Source organism: Ovis aries, chromosome 14 (genome assembly GCF_016772045.2).
Source record: "Ovis aries strain OAR_USU_Benz2616 breed Rambouillet chromosome 14, ARS-UI_Ramb_v3.0, whole genome shotgun sequence".
Taxonomy (NCBI): Eukaryota; Metazoa; Chordata; class Mammalia; order Artiodactyla; family Bovidae; genus Ovis; species Ovis aries.
Window position 1 is genome coordinate 44323186 of NC_056067.1, and position 18847 is coordinate 44342032.

The following is an 18847-nucleotide window of genomic DNA, read 5'->3' on the forward strand; positions in this document are numbered from 1 at the left end:
GCCTACCGTCTTATTTGGGTTTCCCTTACCTCGGACGTGGGTTATCTCTTCACAACTGCTCCAGCAAAGCACAGCCGCTGCTCTTTACCTTGGACGAGGGGTATCTCCTCACAGCTGCCCCTCCTGACCTTGAACGTGAAGTAGCTCCTGAGAGGGCCATCGCACAGCCTCCGTTCCTCTGGCGTGGGGTGGCTCATCTACAAATTCCCACTGCCAGAGTTTGGCTTTTTTCGCTTGGGGCACAAGAGGACTTTACTCCATTACACATATGCTGCAAAGTATTTTTCAAAAAAAGAAAAGTATGCATCTAGCTCTTTATGTTATACAGCAGCTTCCCACTGTTTCCCACATGGTGGTGTGTATATGTCAATCCTACTGTCTCAATTCATCCCACGCTCCCCTTCACCTGCTGAGTCCACAAGTCCATTCTGTACATCTGCCTCTCTATTCCAATTTAATTATGTTTTTAACCAGTGATAACTGCCATTGGATAAATTCCTCGAATTGAAAAGAATGAATCAAAAGCTATGCATAATTTTAGGGTTTTTTTTTATATCAAATTGCCACAATACTCTAGGAAGCTTTGCCTTAGTATACCTGCAGTGTGTGGGAGTGCCTAACACAATGTTTTTGCCATTCAATGGGTGAAAAGCATTTGAAAACTATTTTGCATGTCTTTGATGAAATTTCAATATTGATCATATTGCCCATTGTCTTCGTGAGTGCTCCTTCACACCCATTGCCTGTATTTTTTGTGTGACATTCATTTTCTTGTTAATTTGTAAGAGCTCTTTACATAGAGGGACATCGGTTTTCTAACCTGTTAGAAGTTTTGGTTGGGAGTTCCAAATCCCAGGCCAAACACCATCCTTAGGCTACTTAAGCCGAAGACCCGGCCGTGCGCGTCGCTGAAAAACTACTACCGGAGGTGTGAAGCCCTTAGCTCACAGCCCAGCCCTGTCTAGGGCCGGCGGACTGGCCACACCCTCGGGCTCCGCCCACTCGGCGCCGATAGGCGGCCGACGTGCGCAGGAACGGAAGCTGGGCCGCCCCTCCCCCACCTGCTTCCGGCCGCGGCTCACTTCTCCCGCCTCCGCCTCCGCCGCGGCTCGTGGTCGTCCCGCCATGGCACTGTCGCGGGGGCTGCCCCGGGAACTGGCTGAGGCCGTGGCCGGGGGCCGGGTCCTGGTGGTGGGGGCGGGCGGCATCGGCTGCGAGCTCCTCAAAAACCTCGTGCTCACCGGCTTCTCCCACATCGACCTGGTGAGGGCCAGGCGTGCGCGCGGGCTGAATGGCGGGCTCTGGAGCCGGGGTCGGGGGGCTTGGGGCCCGGAGGTCGGGACTGGAGCTGAGAGCACGGGGCCAGACCCAGAGGCCCCAGTGTCGTGGCTGTCCACGGAGAGGGAGCTCTTCACAGCGACGGGGCGGGCCTTGCCGCTCGCCGGGCCCGCTCCGCATGCTGAGGCCGAGGGCCCGGGTCTTCCGGGCGTCCTGCGGTGGGCCTCCCCGCCCCCCCCCGCCCGCGCCCCGCCAATTTGTGGCGGCTCTGGGCTGTGGAGGAGCCCTCGTGCTTTCGCTTCAGAGCGGTACGCCAGTTTGAACGGGAGGCAGGAGATGGTTGTTTCGAGTCCCTTGAGGATGTTGCGAGTGTTCAATTCAAAGTCCCTCTTAATATCCAGAACAGAGTATGGCGCGGTAATAACAATCAGGACCTACTGAGCGCTTGTCCCGAGTCCGACTGTGTCCTGAGGTTTTTACTCGCCTTAACGTATTTAATCGTCACTGCTATCAGGCTTTGTAAGCGCTGTTTTTCATCCCATTTTATTTTTAACAAATAAGAGGAAAAGTGAGATGCAGTTTGGTAACTTACTTTGGGTCGCCAGGCAACTGGTAGGACTCCTTTGGGGCTTGCGCTCCTCTCTTCTGGGTACAGACAATCTGCGTGACAATCATTTTTATCACCATAGATTATTTCGTTAAAGGTATTGGTTAGGATTTTAACTTTTGCGTTGGTGTGCGGTGGCGAGAATCTGCTGCAATTTTGAGTCAGGTTATTTCTGTTATGTAAACTTAAGAGGTTTGGAGTTGTAACCTACAATTTGGTTGTGAGTTTATAGCGTTTTAAGGTGTAGTGGAAACATGGAATTAGAGATGATCGACTGAACTAATAAATGAGTGACTGGAGGGAAAAGCATTTATGCGTTTTCCTTTGGTTTTTATAGGGTTTGTCTTCCCATTCAGTTCTGTATCACAAATCCCAAAAATGAATGTGGCATAGCTGATAATTACTGATACTCCTTTAAAAGGTTCATTTTGTCATAGACAATGAGTTGGGGCACCTGAGAAATAAATGTTGATCTTTTTTTATTTGGTTTGGTTTTTGTAGTAATTTAGAAAGCACGAATAAAAAAAATGTTATGTGATTATATGTACTGGTAATTTTCACAAATTATAGCCAAAACCATGGATGTTATACAGAACGTTTGATTACCTTTCATGTAAGTTTATTGAAGTGGAATGAAAGTGGTTTTAGTTATAATTATTTTTTATTCCCTTGTATTTAACGTTTAAACAGCAATTAGGTAAGACTTAAAACGTGAGACACTTTACCTTGTGTAGAAGGTTCCCTCCACAGGCCTCAGGTAATAATTGTAAATAAAATTGTGGATGGGTAAGGACTTTTGAATTAAAGAATGTGCTAAAAATTCAATAAATCTGTCAAGTATCATTTAAGAAAAAGAAGGCACAGTTTATTATATTGGATTTGAAAGAGTAATTGATGAGATTAATAGAGAAGTGATGGAAATTGAAAAAGGGAAAAAAATTTTAATGCATTTTCAACATGATTATGTGCCATCTAAGGAATTTCCTAACATATTTGCCAGGATGATTAAACAAGCAAATGAAGACAAGAATCAGTTTTTTAGGGGGAGAGAGGACGTTATCTTTGAAAGTAAACCTTGTTTTTTTTAATATGTATTGAATTATTTTATCAATTTAACACTTTGGTATTAAGAGCCTTTTCTCCACTATATGTAGCAAATACCAAAAGTTTTGGGTTATGGATGAAGAGAATAGTGATATTTATTGCTCAAACATAAGAAAATTGGTGATTTATCTGATCTATGTATTTGTAGATTGATCTGGATACTATTGATGTCAGCAACCTCAACAGGCAGTTTTTGTTTCAAAAGAAACATGTTGGAAGATCAAAGGCCCAGGTAATTGTATTTCTCATATGGTTTCTATTTATCTGTTCATTATTATTTCTGCCCTTGGGGGATCTTCTATTTATGGCATTAGATTAACTTGGGGTTTCTAGCAGGAGGGAGAATATGGGGAAAATTGTCTCTTTTTCAGCTGAGGGATTATGAAGAATAGAAAGATCTGTCTAGTAAAGGACTGAAGGCTGTGCTGTCCTTTTTTTGTCTGCAGAGAAGATAAGTGCTTTTCCTGACCCTGTAAGTGGGTCCCCTTCTTGCTTAAATTTCGGAGTGTTTACTTAGAGTGAGCCTTGTGTTCTACGTTCTTCAGAGGTTGGCTTCTCCTGTATTTTGGGCAGGTGAAGCTACAACTTAGGCCATTGTTCACTTTAGAAGAAGACAGCGTCCCCTGAGTTCTTGCCATTCTGACCTTTCTTTAGTTCCTTAAATGTTCCATCTTGATTCAAGGTTTTTAAATACCTTTTGCCTTTGCTTTTTTCTCAGCCTTTTGGATCAACTTTCACTCTTTTCCCCTTTTCATTTTTCACATTTTCTCTAGGAGTTCTTTCCTAAATCTCTAAATCAGATCTTCCTTTCATTACAATCTCTGCTTTTTCTGTGTATCATTATCATACTTTGTAGATACATGTATCTAGATGGTTATTTGATATATGTCAATTTTATTCGCTAAGTGCCATATACAAATTCTGATATACGGAAGATACTTAGTGAATAGTCGTTGAATGGATGAATGATACTTGGTTAAAGCATTTGATACTTTTGCTGAAGCTGGCCATTCACGTACAAGTATGTATGAGAGGAGGCAGCTGTCCTGTTAGTTTATAAATAGGTGTATGTAGCTTAATCTTGTTGAAATTTTCCTGTTACATTTTTGTATTTTATTTTTAATGTAAATATTATATAAGGTGAAGTAGCAGTTGTCTGCCATAAATAGATTTTGTATATAATTAGAATTGTTATAATAATTTAGTACATTAGTAATTTAGTGTTGTTTGTTTTTCCAGGTTGCCAAAGAGAGTGTACTGCAGTTTTACCCGAAAGCTAATATCATAGCCTACCATGACAGCATCATGAAGTATGCTCTGATTATTATGTCACAGAATTGCATTTGCTGTGAATTTTTAATTAAACCTTCAAAGTATATTTTTATTAGCTAAATATATGAACTCATAGTCATTCTGCTTTCTAAGTTTTTCTGGAATAATGAAAATGCAGTAGATTATGCCCACATAAGTTAGTGGCATTCTTTTAGCAGTGTATTTGTATATACATATGTATATATTCATACACAGACACATATGGTTTGAATGATTTAGATAAGTGAGATACTTTAATACTTTCAATAAATCGTAAATAAGTTATGAAAACTTAAAAGGAACTTATATTCCTGTTTTAAATATATAATTCTGTGAAAAATCATTATATGTGATGATTCAGACCTTTCTAAATATATTACTCATTCTGGTCGACTTCAGCTACAGCCTTTCTCAGTGTAAAAGGTTCCTTCCACAAATAATTTGTTTATTAGGGCTGTGAGTTCTATAATATAACATTGGGGATTGTGATGGGGCAGTAATTCTGATGGTACATAAGTATTCTCTGATCTCAGTAGAGATAGGATAAATATATAATTTTGGAGGTGTTGGGGCAAAGGAACCCTGTGTCTAAAATAATCCTTTATCTGTAGTTGTTGTCCGGCTAACAAGTATAAATGGTATTAAAAACAGTGAGTTCTTTTTTGAGGCCTGGAATTAAAGAAAGTCTTAGGCTTTCTCAGGGAATTTATGTCTCCAGGTTCCTTTTAATTCTCTGGATGTTTGCTCTACAAGCTTGCTGATAGCCCTACAACCTTCTTACCCTGTGTTGCTTTCCCAGTGCTTCTAAAAGCAGGGACCCTAGGGGCCTGAACCCTGCTGATCTTGACCATGTGAGGTGAAGCCACAGGCTAGGCAGATCCTGGGAATGTATTCTTTGTATGTTCCCAGGCACTTGCTGCCCCAGGAAGGCCTGGTGGGACTCGTAAGTCATGCCAGTTCGGGTTTTCTGCTCAGTGCCCAAGGTAACTGGCCAAAAAGGATGTGTAGTTATTCACAGGGATTAAAGGGAAATAATTTCTTTTAAATCTGTTGGTGGTATTTGGGAATAGTCAGACCTATATATATATGGTAGAGACCCCTAATACCAGTTATTTTTGCACTGTTATTAGTTTAATATGCTTTTTAGTACCCTGTTTTATTCTGTAAAGCTCATGTATAAGGCCAGTTGTTTTGGTGACTTTTTTTGTTTTACTTTGTAGCCCTGACTATAATGTGGAATTTTTTCGACAATTTATATTGGTTATGAATGCTTTAGATAACAGAGGTGAGATTATTTTAATAATTTTAAATATTTCCTTTCTTCCGTAACAAGGTTGTTTATTCAATTAGTGTTAATTAAAATATTTCCTTACAAGTTACATCTTAAAAGAGCTAAAGGGAAGTAAGATCAGGTTTAAAGATTGCCATTTGATTGTAGTTTTAACTGGAACTGCTGTGAAATAGGGGAAGCTAAAATTATTAAAGAGGATGACTGCGTATGTTGTGTGCATGTTTATTTGTTTCACATTATCCCAGCACTTAAACACAGTGACTTCCTTTGTTTATGTGGAGATCTAAGAAATATCAGGGTCCAGATTTCACCCAAGGCCAATTAAATCAGACTCTGTAAGTGGGACCTAATGATCATATTTTTTTTTTCGTAGTTTCCCAGATGATCTAAAGGGCAGTTAGGGCTAAAAACCACTGTTTTGAGAGTAAGGCAACAGGATGCCAAAGTTATAGAAGTCATGGCTCTTGAATTAGTTTCGGTATATCTGGTGCTGTGAGATACCAGACTGGATCCTGTTGCATGTACACATTTTAGACCATTTAAACTTGTACAAGTTGGTGATATTTCATATATCAAATACTGTATAGCCAGTTATTGTTAACAGATCTGTGTCTGAAATGTGGAATGAAAATACTTAGTCCTTCTCTAAGGACTTCCACATGTAAAAGTATATCTGTCAAGTGAGTTTGTAACAATTTCAGGTCAGAGATATCAAAAGAAAAGACATACAAAGTAGCGTAAGAAAGAGGCAGGATAACTCTTTTAACCAGACTCATCTTTTTTCCCTTTATCTTGTTTCCTCCCCCCCCAATCTTAAGCTGCCTTAATAGTTCCAAGTTGATATTCCATATTCTCCATTCATTTCCATTTATTGTCTGACAATTTTAGTAGAATAAGAGCAAGTTAAGGGCTTGCAAAACATTGAAACAATGTTTTAGCCAAGTTTAATAAAAGGTAGCCACAGTAATTGGAGAAGGCAATGGCACCCCACTCCAGTACTCTTGCCTGGAAAATCCCATGGGCGGAGGAGCCTGGTAGGCTACAGTCCATGGGGTTGCTAAGAGTCAGACACGACTGAGCGACTTCACTTTCATGCCTTGGAGAAGGAAATGGCAACCCACTCCAGTGTTCTTGCCTAGAGAATCCCAGGGAAAGGGGAGCCTGGTGGGTTGCCGTCTATGGGGTCGCACAGAGTCGGACACAACTGAAGCAACTTAGCAGCAGCAGCAGCAGCCATAGCAGTAGAAGAGGAAGATGGCACTTTGGAATTAAAAAGTAGTATATGGGGTGCTTCTCATATAGTAAATTGTAATACGAATTTCTTATGTTAGAAATTTTACTGTTGCATGTCTCTTAAATGTCTATAATAGTTGTATTATTCTGGTCATAGTTGTAAGAGAATTGTACATGAAATAAAAACAGTAGAGAATGGTTCGGGTAAATTTCATTCTGATTACCGGTAACTACGTAACCTTTTTTTTTTTTCCTATGAACTGTTAACTAGTATTTTTCTTCCAGCTGCCCGCAACCATGTTAATAGAATGTGTCTAGCAGCTGATGTCCCTCTTATTGAGAGTGGAACTGCTGGTTATCTTGGGCAAGTAACCACTATCAAAAAGGTAAAGAACATCTTTTTTGTTTGTTTTTGCTCCCCAAATATTTATTTGGGACCTTAAGGAGGGAAGAAGTTAACTTTGGCTATGTATTACATGGGTTTGTCAGCCTCCAGAATGTAAGGATTTTTTTGTGCTCCCCTAAAACTTAGGATGCTGTGAAGGTACGAAAGAGTACAGGCAAAGATCTTATGTATTAAAATCCTTGCATGTATTCAAATGTAGCTTGTGTATTAAAATCCTTAGGTTGGCAAGCATAAGAGACTACATGACATGTTGATGTATGCTAAACCAGCTTCTAAAAAGTTAGTTTTGGCTGGAGTCCAGATTTGTAGTCTGGAGTACTTTGAAAAATTTTTTTGTCTATTTGTGAAGTATTTCAAGTATTTAGATAAAACTAAAGAGTAAGAACAAGTACCTGTATGTTCATAACTCAGTTTTCTATAATCTTAATATTGCTATTCATTTTCTGCTCAAATCTTTTTTTCTCTTAATTCTTTTAAGAAATTAAACCGATACATTGGAAGAATCATTTGCAGGTCTTGAAACTAAAAGAAATTATATACTCTACTTGAAATTTGATACTTTTGTCTGTTCTTTGGCAGTTTATCCATACCGAAAATTGTGGCTCTGCTTCAGTTGTTTTTAGTGTTTAGTATTACTCTTTGGGAGCTTAATTCATATCATTCTACAAAAACTTGTAAATATTAATTTATGAGGGATAGGCTGCTTGCTATATGGCTGGCCCTAAGAAAGCATGTTGGAAAGACACCAGAAATGGCATTATGGAGAAAACCCTGGATCTGCTGCAATTTTTATTAAAATGGTATTTGCAGGTTTGGGGTCTTTAACCATTATTAGAAAGACATTGCTCATTACTATGATCCACTACTGAGACGCTAGTATCTATTAAGACTGAGATAGAGAACTGCCAGAATGAGGAATATTCATTTGAAGTTTTGAAAAATTATCACAGGTGTTGTAGACCTCATTCAGAGATTCCGTCCAGTGTAAATTTAAACATAACCCGTTAGCAATGAAATGAAGATTTGGTTTAGCAATACCTAAGACTTTTTTCCATGTACCTGGTTAGCTCTAGAAATTAAATTCTTTAAATTCACTTAATCTTTAGGAGCTTATAAGGGAAAGCTATAAATAATATTTAAATAATAGAGTTTCACGACTTTGGAAGATAACTGGTTGGAAAGCTGTTATTTGTCTTTCCAGTAGTTTCCTCTATTCACTGTGATCAAGATAAACTTGTGTTTTCTCCTCACTGGGCCAGGAATCAAGAGTCCTGGCTTAGCCTTAGCTGTGACTGGTAGATTCAGTTAGGGTTTGTGTTAGAGTTTCTTATCTGTAAAGTAAGGATTTGGGGAGTCACTAATATTTTAAAATTTTCTTGATAGTTGGAATGTAAATGAAAGAATGGATTACAGTACTGAGAAACCATTGTCATGGGTTAAATGTTTTTCTCACATCTTTACTTTGCAGGGTGTGACTGAGTGTTATGAATGTCATCCCAAACCAACCCAGAGAACTTTTCCTGGCTGTACAATTCGTAACACACCTTCAGAACCTATTCATTGCATTGTCTGGGCGAAATATTTGTTCAAGTAAGAGTATATATATTTCTGGGCATATTTTTAGTACTGGTGATGGACAGTGGGGTTATTTATTTAAATACCGTGGAGAAATTGTACTCAACGATGATGGAGCTTACTCTGACTGGAAATAGGCATGTAACTAAATGAACACAAGTCTTTGTATTTGAAAACAACTAAAACATACTTAGAAGTAACTCACTGGTTAAATAAGAAATAATGGAAGTTGAGAATAGTTTGTAATAATACTGAAAATACATGTGGAACTTGTAGGATACATTGTGGTAGTTGAAAGAAGTTAACAGGCTTACACAGATGAAGAGTGGTGATCATTAGTTGGCAAAGGATCCAACTCATGTTGGAAAAAGAACAACAAAGTCAAAAAAATTAGGATGTAATTGAGATAAGAGTGGAAAATAAATTGGCAGGTTTGACTGTAGAAAGGAAACAGGGGGACTTCTCTGGTGGTCCAGCGTTTGAGAGTCCACCTGCCAGTGCAGGGGACGCGTGTTCAGTCCCTGGTCCAGAAATACTCCACGTGCCACGGAGCAGCTAAGCCTGTGCTCCACGGGTGCTGGAGCCTGTGCAGCCAAGTGCCTGGGCTCCGCAGCAGGAGCAGCCACCACATCACACCTGGAGGACCCAGCACAGCCAAAAATAAAGTAAAAAAATCTAAATGGTGTAAAACGGAAAGGATGCCACGTTGTATTTATTCCAGGAATGCAAGCATGATTTAACGCTGGAAAGGTCTATAAATGCCGTTTATTTCATTAAGAAAGAGAAACTGTATAATCTTCATAGATAAAGGAAAAATGTTTGGTAAAATTTAGCAAATACTTTTTCACCTTCTTAGTAAACTAAGAAGAGAACGTTATCAAGTTGATATCTTCTAGAAGTCTGCAGCAAACAGTTTTATGTTTTGATTAAGGTATAACATATTCACTCAGGAAAGTACACATATAACGGTATAATGACAAAATTTCACAAGAAATACACTTGCAGGTTTTATTTATTTGGGAAACTTTTTTCTTTTCAGTAGACTTTAGTTTTTAGAACAGTTTTAGATTTAGAAAACAATTGAGAAGGTAGCAAGTTCCCACATTTGGTTTCCTCTGTTGTCAACATCCTATCATACTAATGTATGATATATAGGTAACAGTGGATCAATATTGATACATTGTTTATTAACTGAAGTCCAAAGATTATTTAAATCTCCTTAGTTTTTACTCAGTGTTTCTTTTCTATTCCAGGATACCACATCATTACTTCCCATGTCCTTAGATCCCCCTTAAGGGGGCTGTGACAGTTTTTCAGACTTTGCTTGTTTTTTATGACCTTGTTAATTTTTAAGAGTACTAGTCAGGTATTTTGTAGGATGCCCCACTATTGGAATTTGTTTGATGTTTTTCTTATTGATATCAGTGTGGTTATAGGTTATTGGAAGGAAGACCTCAGAGTTTTCCTCATATCATATGAGGGATACATGTTATCGATGTAATTTATGGCTATTAATGTAGGCCTTGATCACTTAAGGTAGTGTTTGTCATCCGTGTAGATTCATTGATATTGAATGTATTTTATAGTTTGGGTTATAATCTAATGGGTTTTTCCTCCCTGATAGCTCAGTTGGTAAAGAATCCACCTGCAGTGTAGGAGACCCCAAATCAATTTCCTGGGTTGGGAAGATCCACTGGAGAAGGGAAATGGTACCCACTCCAGTATTCTGGACTGGAGAATTCCATGGACTGTATAGTCCATGGCGTGGCAAAGAGTCAGATGTGACTGAGCGACTTTCACTATAATCTAATACACTGTTTAATTTTGTTGCTCAGCTTGTTCCATCTTTGGCCATTGGGAACTCTTCAGTTGGCCTTGTGCTCTTTGATATGTAGCCATTAAAGTGTGACGGGGGGTTTTCTTTTGGAGTAATTCCTTACTTTCTGGGACTATAAGATGCTCCAGGTTCATCTTGTGTATTTCCTGCTTCAGCCCTAGAATTAGACATTTCTTCAAGGAAACCTGGTTCCTTTTATTGAAGAATGATATTAGAAGCCCGGATACAACTGTTTAGGCATAGATGTGGGTGCCATTTGTTTTAGGCCTTCTTAGCTGACAGAGCAAAAATGTACATTTATTTTAGTTTGTGTATATAAAGTATTAATGATTCAGTACAATTGTGATTAAAATTTTATCAGGGATTTTGATGGAACTTGTTCATCTGATTATAAAATTTATATGGAAGACTAAAGCCTAAGTGGAACCAATGTGGAAAAAATTGTTCTCTACTTAAAACAATATGTGTAATTTAATAATGTATAGAAATTAAGTCCAAGTGGATTAATTATTCATATGTGAAAGGCAAAATTTTAAATTGTTCTGATATAGCATATAGGAGAAAATCTTTATCCTTTGGGTTAAAGAACAATTTCTCAAGATATAAAAGTGGTAATTATAAAAAAGGATTGATACATTCAAATTCATTTAGTATTTCATCATCAAGAGAGGTTCAATGATGTATACACAATTAAGCTATTATATGGGATGAACTAACTGCAACATAAGGAACTAAAATTGTGGTCTGGAATATATTCCTGTAATAAGAGAAGGACAACCTGACAATACTAATAGACACTTTTTTTTACTTAAAGGGAAATCTAGGCAATAAACAGATAATGTTCAACTGTATGATTAACTTGGAAAATCAAGAATAAAGCCACAGTAACATACTATTGATATTTTATACTTGCTAGTTTGGCAGAATGTTTTGGAGAGATCGGTAGGAACTTACGCATGCTATTTTGGGAGTGTATTTTGGGGGTACAACCAGTGTTGGAAACAATTTTCTTGTAAAATAGATCAAGATCTTTGGGATTTTAATGTAAGTCCTGTGCTTAATGAAGGTTGAAAAGTTATTAAACAGTTTTTAGGATAGCTTGATTAATAAGAGGGAGTTTCAGCTTAATACTTTCCCATTATTTCATATGACTCTTAAGTGGTAAAGATAGGTAAAGATACATATTACTATGATAAAATGTCTTACTGCTGAGTTTCCTGCACCTTCAGCAGTGCCTCACACATAATAGGTGTGCCAGTGTTTGTTTAATAGCTAGTTGCAGGTATACTTCACAGCTGTCATTCTCGAAGTGAGATATTGTCTGTTTTGGAATGTAAAGCCACTCACCTGTCTCTTGATGAGTGATTTTAACAGGAATTTGCAGAAGCTAGCAGACAGAAATGAATCTGGGTCTATTAAAATTTTGCCTTCTCTGTGTTGTGGTTCAAATGAGAATGCAAGCTGTTTTAAACAGATTGGTTAAATACTTTGAGGTTTCTGGAATATAATTTATCAATTATTTAATTTTCATCCCTAACTGAAGATTTGAGGAAGCTTGGAAAAGGTAACATTTGTTCAGAATATTTTGGTATACATAAATATTTACTATTCTTAAATTATAGCCAGTTGTTTGGAGAAGAAGATGCTGATCAAGAAGTATCTCCTGACAGAGCTGACCCTGAAGCTTCCTGTGAGTAAACTAGTTGGGATATATTTTTTTATTGATGACCGCTGTCTTTATTTTGCTAATTTAATATTGGTAGCTTAAGGCAGGGAGAGGGGGAGATAATTGCTGTTATAATAATGTATTAATGTATTAATAATGTATTATGTTCTTGTTTGACCTTTAAATGATGTTTTAAAAAAACAAGTCATGCCATTTTACTTGTGAAGAAACACGCTGCAGAGAAATCTCACAAATCTAGTAAATCGAGCTGGGTAGGAGTTGTTGCCAGGTCTGTACTTGTACTACTCTGCATGTGGCCTTCAGAAACTGAAGTAGGAAAAAGCGGTGATGAGCATGTTCTGATTCTTTCTCCTTGAATTCAGAATGTGTCACATGCTGGTGGCTTCTATGAGTGACCCCATGCCACCCCACACCTCAAAGGTGGGTGAGAGATTCATTCTACATGAACTGCAGTTGAAAATAAACTAGTGTTTGTTTTGTAGGGGAACCAATGGAAGCCGAAGCCAGAGCCAGAGCATCTAATGAAGATGGTGACATTAAACGTGTTTCCACCAAGGAATGGGCTAAATCAACTGGATATGATCCAGTTAAGCTTTTTACCAAGGTTAGGATTGCCTTTTTTATAACTGTGGATCGATTTTTATTATGCTGTTTTAAGCTAGTGTGTGATTTAATTGGGCTTTCCAGGTGGCACAGTGGTAAAGAATCCGCCTGCCAATGCAGTAGACATGGGTTTGATCCCTGGACTGGGAGGATCTCCTGGAGAAGGATATGGTAACCCACTCCAGTATTATTGGCTGAGAAATCCCATGGACAGAGGAGCCTGGTGGGCTACAGTCCCTGGGTTGCAAAGAGTCGAACACCACTGAGCACACACAGAGAACACAGCATTGTCTTAGTGAATTCATTGTGATGTAGTTGGGATAAACAGGTTTGAAATTTTAACATGAATACTAAATCAGTATAGCATCTTTATAGAAGATAGATACAGAGGTTTATTTATGCACTCTTAGTTGTCTTTCCTTCCCTCACTTTCACTGATTTTCTTTATATAACTCACCTTTGGTTTCTGCTGTTTCTCTTCTTTCACTCCTTTGCTGATTTTGATTATGCTTAAAATCCAGTGTGCTTAACTCTGATATGGATAGTGACAGTATTTTCTAAACTAGTGTCCATATGCCTATTTCCATTCCAATTTGAGCAGTTGAATGCCAGAATAATCTGAAGTATGTCTCCAGTCTGTTGTTCAACAGGTAACTTTAAGCATCTGCTGTGTGCCACACACTTCAAAAGTACAGAAGCTTTAACAGTGACAGAGACAGAAAATAGGGTCCCAGCTCTTTGTAGGGGAGAGAACTCAGAGTCTAGAAGGGAAGTCAAACGTTGAACAAGCAGTTTCGAGTTCAGGGTGTAATGAGATTAAGTTCAAATGTATTGGAACCCTGTAATAATAAGTAGACTTAACCCTCCGTGTTATTAAACATTATTATTGACTGGAATGAGGGTTCAGAAGAGGCTGTCCAGAGGAAATGGCATTTCAACTCCAGATTTCAAAAAATAAGGGTGGGGATGAGAGTGCAGCGTGTAGAAAGTCAGTCTCAGGTTGAAGAACTGAAATAATTCCCATTAAAAGGGAGAGTGGAAAGAGTAATTGGAAGTAGAACCCATCTGCAGTCCCATTGGAGCGTGGATTATCCATTTTATACAGACTGAACTTTGTATAACATGAGAAACCAAGAATACTTCCCGGTTTCCTGCTGGGCAGCAGGTGCATAGTGGTGCCAGTCTCTGAGGTAGGTAGGGAGACAGGTGGGTGCATAGGGATCGGGGGAGTGTGGAAGGCGACAGACAGAGATTCCTCTGTGGGGCATGAGCGAGATGACGCATGGTCCTGTGGGTAATTAACCAGTTTAGAGATTTGGTTGAGTTAGGTTTATAGAAAGAGACAGAGTGTGAAGATCTTAGTATTTAATAGTTGAACAGAGAAGGCTGTGGAGCTGGTGTTTGGAAATCCATGCTAATTCCCCATTGCCTGGCAGACTTTACAGCCAAGCACTAAGGTTCCTCTATAAAATGTCTCTAGCTAAATTTGTTACACAAATCATACAGGACCCCTCATTTCCTTCCCTTTGTACCCATGTCAGATGTTACCAACTCTGACCCTGTTCCTCAAGTAGAACAGAATAACTTAACAGTACTCAGAGCTGTGTGATTTTCACACTAAATTGTACTATTATTTGTATATTTGGCTGATTTTCCAAAGATTAAGGATGTTTGATAGATACTCAGTTGAATATATTTTGACAAATAGTTCTAACTTTTAGCCATATCTAAATTCATATCCGATATATTCAAAAAAATGTGTGGAATAAATCAACAATAGGAAATACAACTAAGGAAAATGTCAAACTATTAAAATCATCTGAAATTCTACCACATAGAAAGTGTGATTTGTGTGATCGTCTCAATCTATATGTGGTAATGTTTGGTTTTAATTTTGAAATAGGAATTGTTTTGTGTGTTTGAGGTTCTTTGTGGGGGGTGGCAGGGGAGGCCATTTCAAAGGGGTTGCGGGCGGTTCTTAATTTCTGTTTGAGCACTTTTAAAATGTGTGTGCTTTATTGGCAAGTGCCCACAAACTTGAAGGTGTTGCTAACTGACTCCTCTAGGCTCACTTCTGTGGAGCTGGTATGTGTTTACTCAGCCCCTTGAATGGCGTGGTTGTGATTGCAGCTGATCTGGGGAGCCAGTATGGGGAAGTGGTTTGAGAGGATGGGGTCCAATCAGCACAGTTCAGAGCTCCCTTACTCTGCTTTTCTCAGCATCTCTGATGTTAACTGTTTCAAGTGTAAGCGTTGTGTGTAAAATTTCTTTTTACCCAAAGATTTTAGGTGCACACCTTCCCCCCTGCCCTGCCCCCTTGAGAATTGTAATCTACTGTTATATAACATGTCTTCAAATCTTTAAATCAGATTTTATAATGTGAAGTCAGCAGGGTAATTTTGTTATATTTTTATCAGGATAGGGACAGTAGGGTTCATGGAATTTATCTTTCTTCCTTTCTGTCTTAGCTTTTTAAAGATGATATCAGGTATCTGTTGACGATGGACAAACTGTGGCGGAAAAGGAAACCTCCAGTTCCATTGGATTGGGCTGAAGTGCAAAGTCAAGGTGAAGGGTACATTTTTCTCTTTGGGATTCCTAAGTTGGAAATTCTCTCACCTGAAGTCTTTAAATAGCCTTGTTATTTCTTGGTATACAGTGGTATACACCCATGGTAAGAAATTCAAAAGTTCAGAAAAGTTTGAAGAAGGAAAATCACTGGATACCTCATCACCTGGAGAAATAATTACTACGAATGTTTTAAGAATGTCTTGGTGATAACTGCATATAGACACAGGCAGTTGTGTGGTCACTTTATGTAAATGGAATCATACTACTTACATACTCTGACTTGCTGTTTTCAGTCAGTATTTTTTAAGCTAGTTCCTTATCAGTTAACATTTAATTGTTTCATATTCTCCCTGATGTGAAGTGTTGTTCCTTAAACTTTGGGACATATTTGTAGCTTTAAGTGAGGAAAAACTAATGTAGTAGTGACTGCTTTCTTTCAACACATTGTGTCTCAACTTGTTTTGCATAGCAGTGTTTAGCATATTGAAATTTAAAAGGTTCCCGGGAGATTTAGGGTGTTAGTTTGAAGCAGTTTCCTGTAGTTATCTACAGTAACAAATGCTTCCTTTTACAGCTCAATTCTAGTATTGCTGTGATAGCTTCCACTTATTGATACTATGTTCTGGGCATAATGCTTATTACCTTGCCTACATTGTATTCTTGAATCCTCCAGTAATCTGAAATTCTGAGACAGTCTCACACCTTTCCCACGTCAATATTGACCATTTTCTTGCTTAATTCTTCATAATATTGACCAATTTCTTGCATATGTATGCATAATTGTGTCATAGTGATAATTACTTTAATGGAATTTGTTTCATATTATATAATTTTTTTATTGTCAGGCATTGAATGTTAAACTGAGTAGAGGAAAGATGTTAGGAGTAAATTTTCTAATACTTTTTTTCCAGGAGAAGAAACCAGTGCATCAGATCAACAAAATGAACCCCAGTTAGGTCTGAAAGACCAGCAGGTTCTAGATGTCAAGAGCTATGCGTGTCTTTTTTCAAAGAGCATTGAGACTTTGAGAGTTCATTTAGCAGAAAAGGGGGATGGAGCTGAACTCATATGGGACAAGGTTTGTGTGAAAAATGTGTGGCAGTTACTTGTATATCAGATGTGTGTTTCAGTTCTTGAGCTATATCAGAATCTAGTAATGTTGGGATATTGTTTTTATTCTACCAGATTTTGAGGACATTGATTTTGTTTTGATGTTTTCACCTCTAATTACTACATTGAACTATGAATTTTCTATATGTGAATTTAAGCAATATCATAAAACCTCATTTTAGATTCTAATATGTTCATGGTTTGTAACTGTTCACTAGAGAAATAATGTGACTTTACTGGAGTAAAATATTTCTCTGACTTAAGAAAATAGCCTTAAGAGAGCTTCTTACGTAATAGAGATTTATTAATAGAAGTCATAATATCCTTTTGGAGACAACAGCTTATGGGCCTTATTTGGCCTTGAAAGTAATAAAATTGCCTTTCTATTGAAATAGTTAATAATGCTTTGAGTTCTGAGAGACTTATCTGTACAATAAGGATATGTAATTATTCTTACAAGTTAAAACAATATTTAATAGTATCTTGCAGTTAAATGTTACATTTTGGTATTTAGTGAATTAATTTTACTTTTTTTAAATTATACTCAATACTTTCTATGAGTATAAGTGATTAATCTGCTAAAGTTTGTTCAGATGTTGGTAAAGATTTGCCATTAATTTCAAAGTAAGGAGAAAAGTTTGATCAGTTTTAGAGAACTGAGATAACTTTTAGAGAAGGAAATGGCAACCCATTCCAGTATTCTTTCCTGGAGAATCCCTTGGACAGAGGAGTCTGGCGGGCTACAGTCCATGGTGTTGCAAAGAGTTGGACACAACTGAGCACATGATAGCTTTATATGTGCAAATTTTGAAATGGGGGTTGAATCAGACATCTGAAATAAAGCTGGTAAATTTAGATTTTGGAGAGTTGCAAACATTAGTCTTTAGGTTTTGTGTGCTGTAAGGGATCAGTATTAAAACCTTTTTTCATTGTATTTTTATAACTGGTTTAGGAGGTGTTCATCTGTATACAGGGACTCAGTGACAAAACTTGGGACTGCAAATTGTTACTCTCTTAGAGTAAAATCTGTAACTAATGGATGTGATAGGCCAGTTGCCTGGGGAAGTACCTGTTGGACCCTGTTTTGGGTACTCTTAAGTAATCATACTTATCCTCACCACAGCCTTATAAGATGTTTATATAATTTTCCCCGTTTAACACATTAAAGAATTTGGGGTCAGGGGGATTTATTTGCCTGTGGTTACTCAGCCAGCCAGATAAGTATGTGAAGAACCTACATCCTATCAGTGCTTTTTCTTTCATACTTTGGTGTTTCTGCATTATGGGCTAGAATGGCTTTTCTCAGTTCAAAGCACGAAACTTTGCTGAAATCGAATTAGAGTAGGATATATGCTTAGGAATAATGGAAAACTTTCTTTGTCCTGCCACATCTGAAAAGAATCAGCCAATATAGGAGTGCAGTGCTTGTGAAGGGAGTTTGGAGAAACAAAGCAAAAAGAGGTAGTTTAGTATTTCTGAGGCTTTAATGAAGTAGCTTTAAACCAGTCTGTGTCTTCATCCCTGAGTTCTGTACTCGTCAGACAAGCTTATTATTGACTATATGGACCCAGGGAAGGTTTGCCACCATCAGTAAATAGAATTGGTGTTCTGATCTTGTGCGCTTCGTCTCCAGTGCATTTGTGGACGCAAGAGTGAATTCCTAAAACCTGTTGGCTCTTGGCAGGCCCCATTCCTGTATCCCTAGAGCTGATGATCCCAAGCAAGCACTTGCTCACTTCTCTTCCAGACCAGCCTTTCCCTGGAGGGCATTTCTTGTTCTAGTTGACATGTTAGAAACTTGTGAAAGTGCTGTTCTGAAAGCATTACTAGCCAAATTAGTAAATTTGTGGGGAGACTTGTTAAATTGTTTAAATTATTGACAGGATGACCCATCTGCAATGGATTTTGTCACCTCTGCTGCAAATCTCAGGATGCATATTTTCAGTATGAATATGAAAAGCAGATTCGATATCAAATGTAAGTTGTTTGTACTTCAGTTGTATCATCTAAATTCTAAGTTTATTCTTTTGTTTTTTTTTTTTAACAGCTAATCTTTTTTTTTTCTTCCAGCAATGGCAGGGAACATTATTCCTGCTATCGCTACTACTAATGCCGTGATTGCTGGGTTGATAGTATTGGAAGGATTGAAGATTTTATCAGGAAAAATAGACCAGTGTAGAACAGTGAGTGTTTCTATTTGCAATTTTAAAATTAAAACAATAACATTTGGTTTA

General features: G+C 38.0%; 1 protein-coding gene across 3 annotated transcripts in view; it reads left to right on the forward strand.

Annotated features, from left to right (window-relative positions):
• The first annotated feature begins 1080 nt into the window (after positions 1-1080).
• UBA2 (ubiquitin like modifier activating enzyme 2) overlaps positions 1081-18847 on the forward strand; it is a 30875-nt gene continuing 13108 nt past the window's right edge. For all 3 annotated transcript variants that reach the window (XR_006056157.2, XM_060398487.1, XM_015100552.4), the window contains exons 1-12: positions 1081-1263; positions 3138-3221; positions 4229-4299; positions 5521-5585; positions 7110-7210; positions 8699-8820; positions 12265-12332; positions 12812-12933; positions 15401-15500; positions 16415-16581; positions 18497-18590; positions 18684-18796. Coding sequence is in view for 2 of the 3 variants with exons in the window: in XM_060398487.1 (XP_060254470.1) it covers positions 1126-1263; positions 3138-3221; positions 4229-4299; positions 5521-5585; positions 7110-7210; positions 8699-8820; positions 12265-12332; positions 12812-12933; positions 15401-15500; positions 16415-16581; positions 18497-18590; positions 18684-18796 (1245 nt within the window). In the remaining variant the exon portion in view is untranslated. The remainder of the gene's footprint in view (positions 1264-3137; positions 3222-4228; positions 4300-5520; positions 5586-7109; positions 7211-8698; positions 8821-12264; positions 12333-12811; positions 12934-15400; positions 15501-16414; positions 16582-18496; positions 18591-18683; positions 18797-18847) is intronic.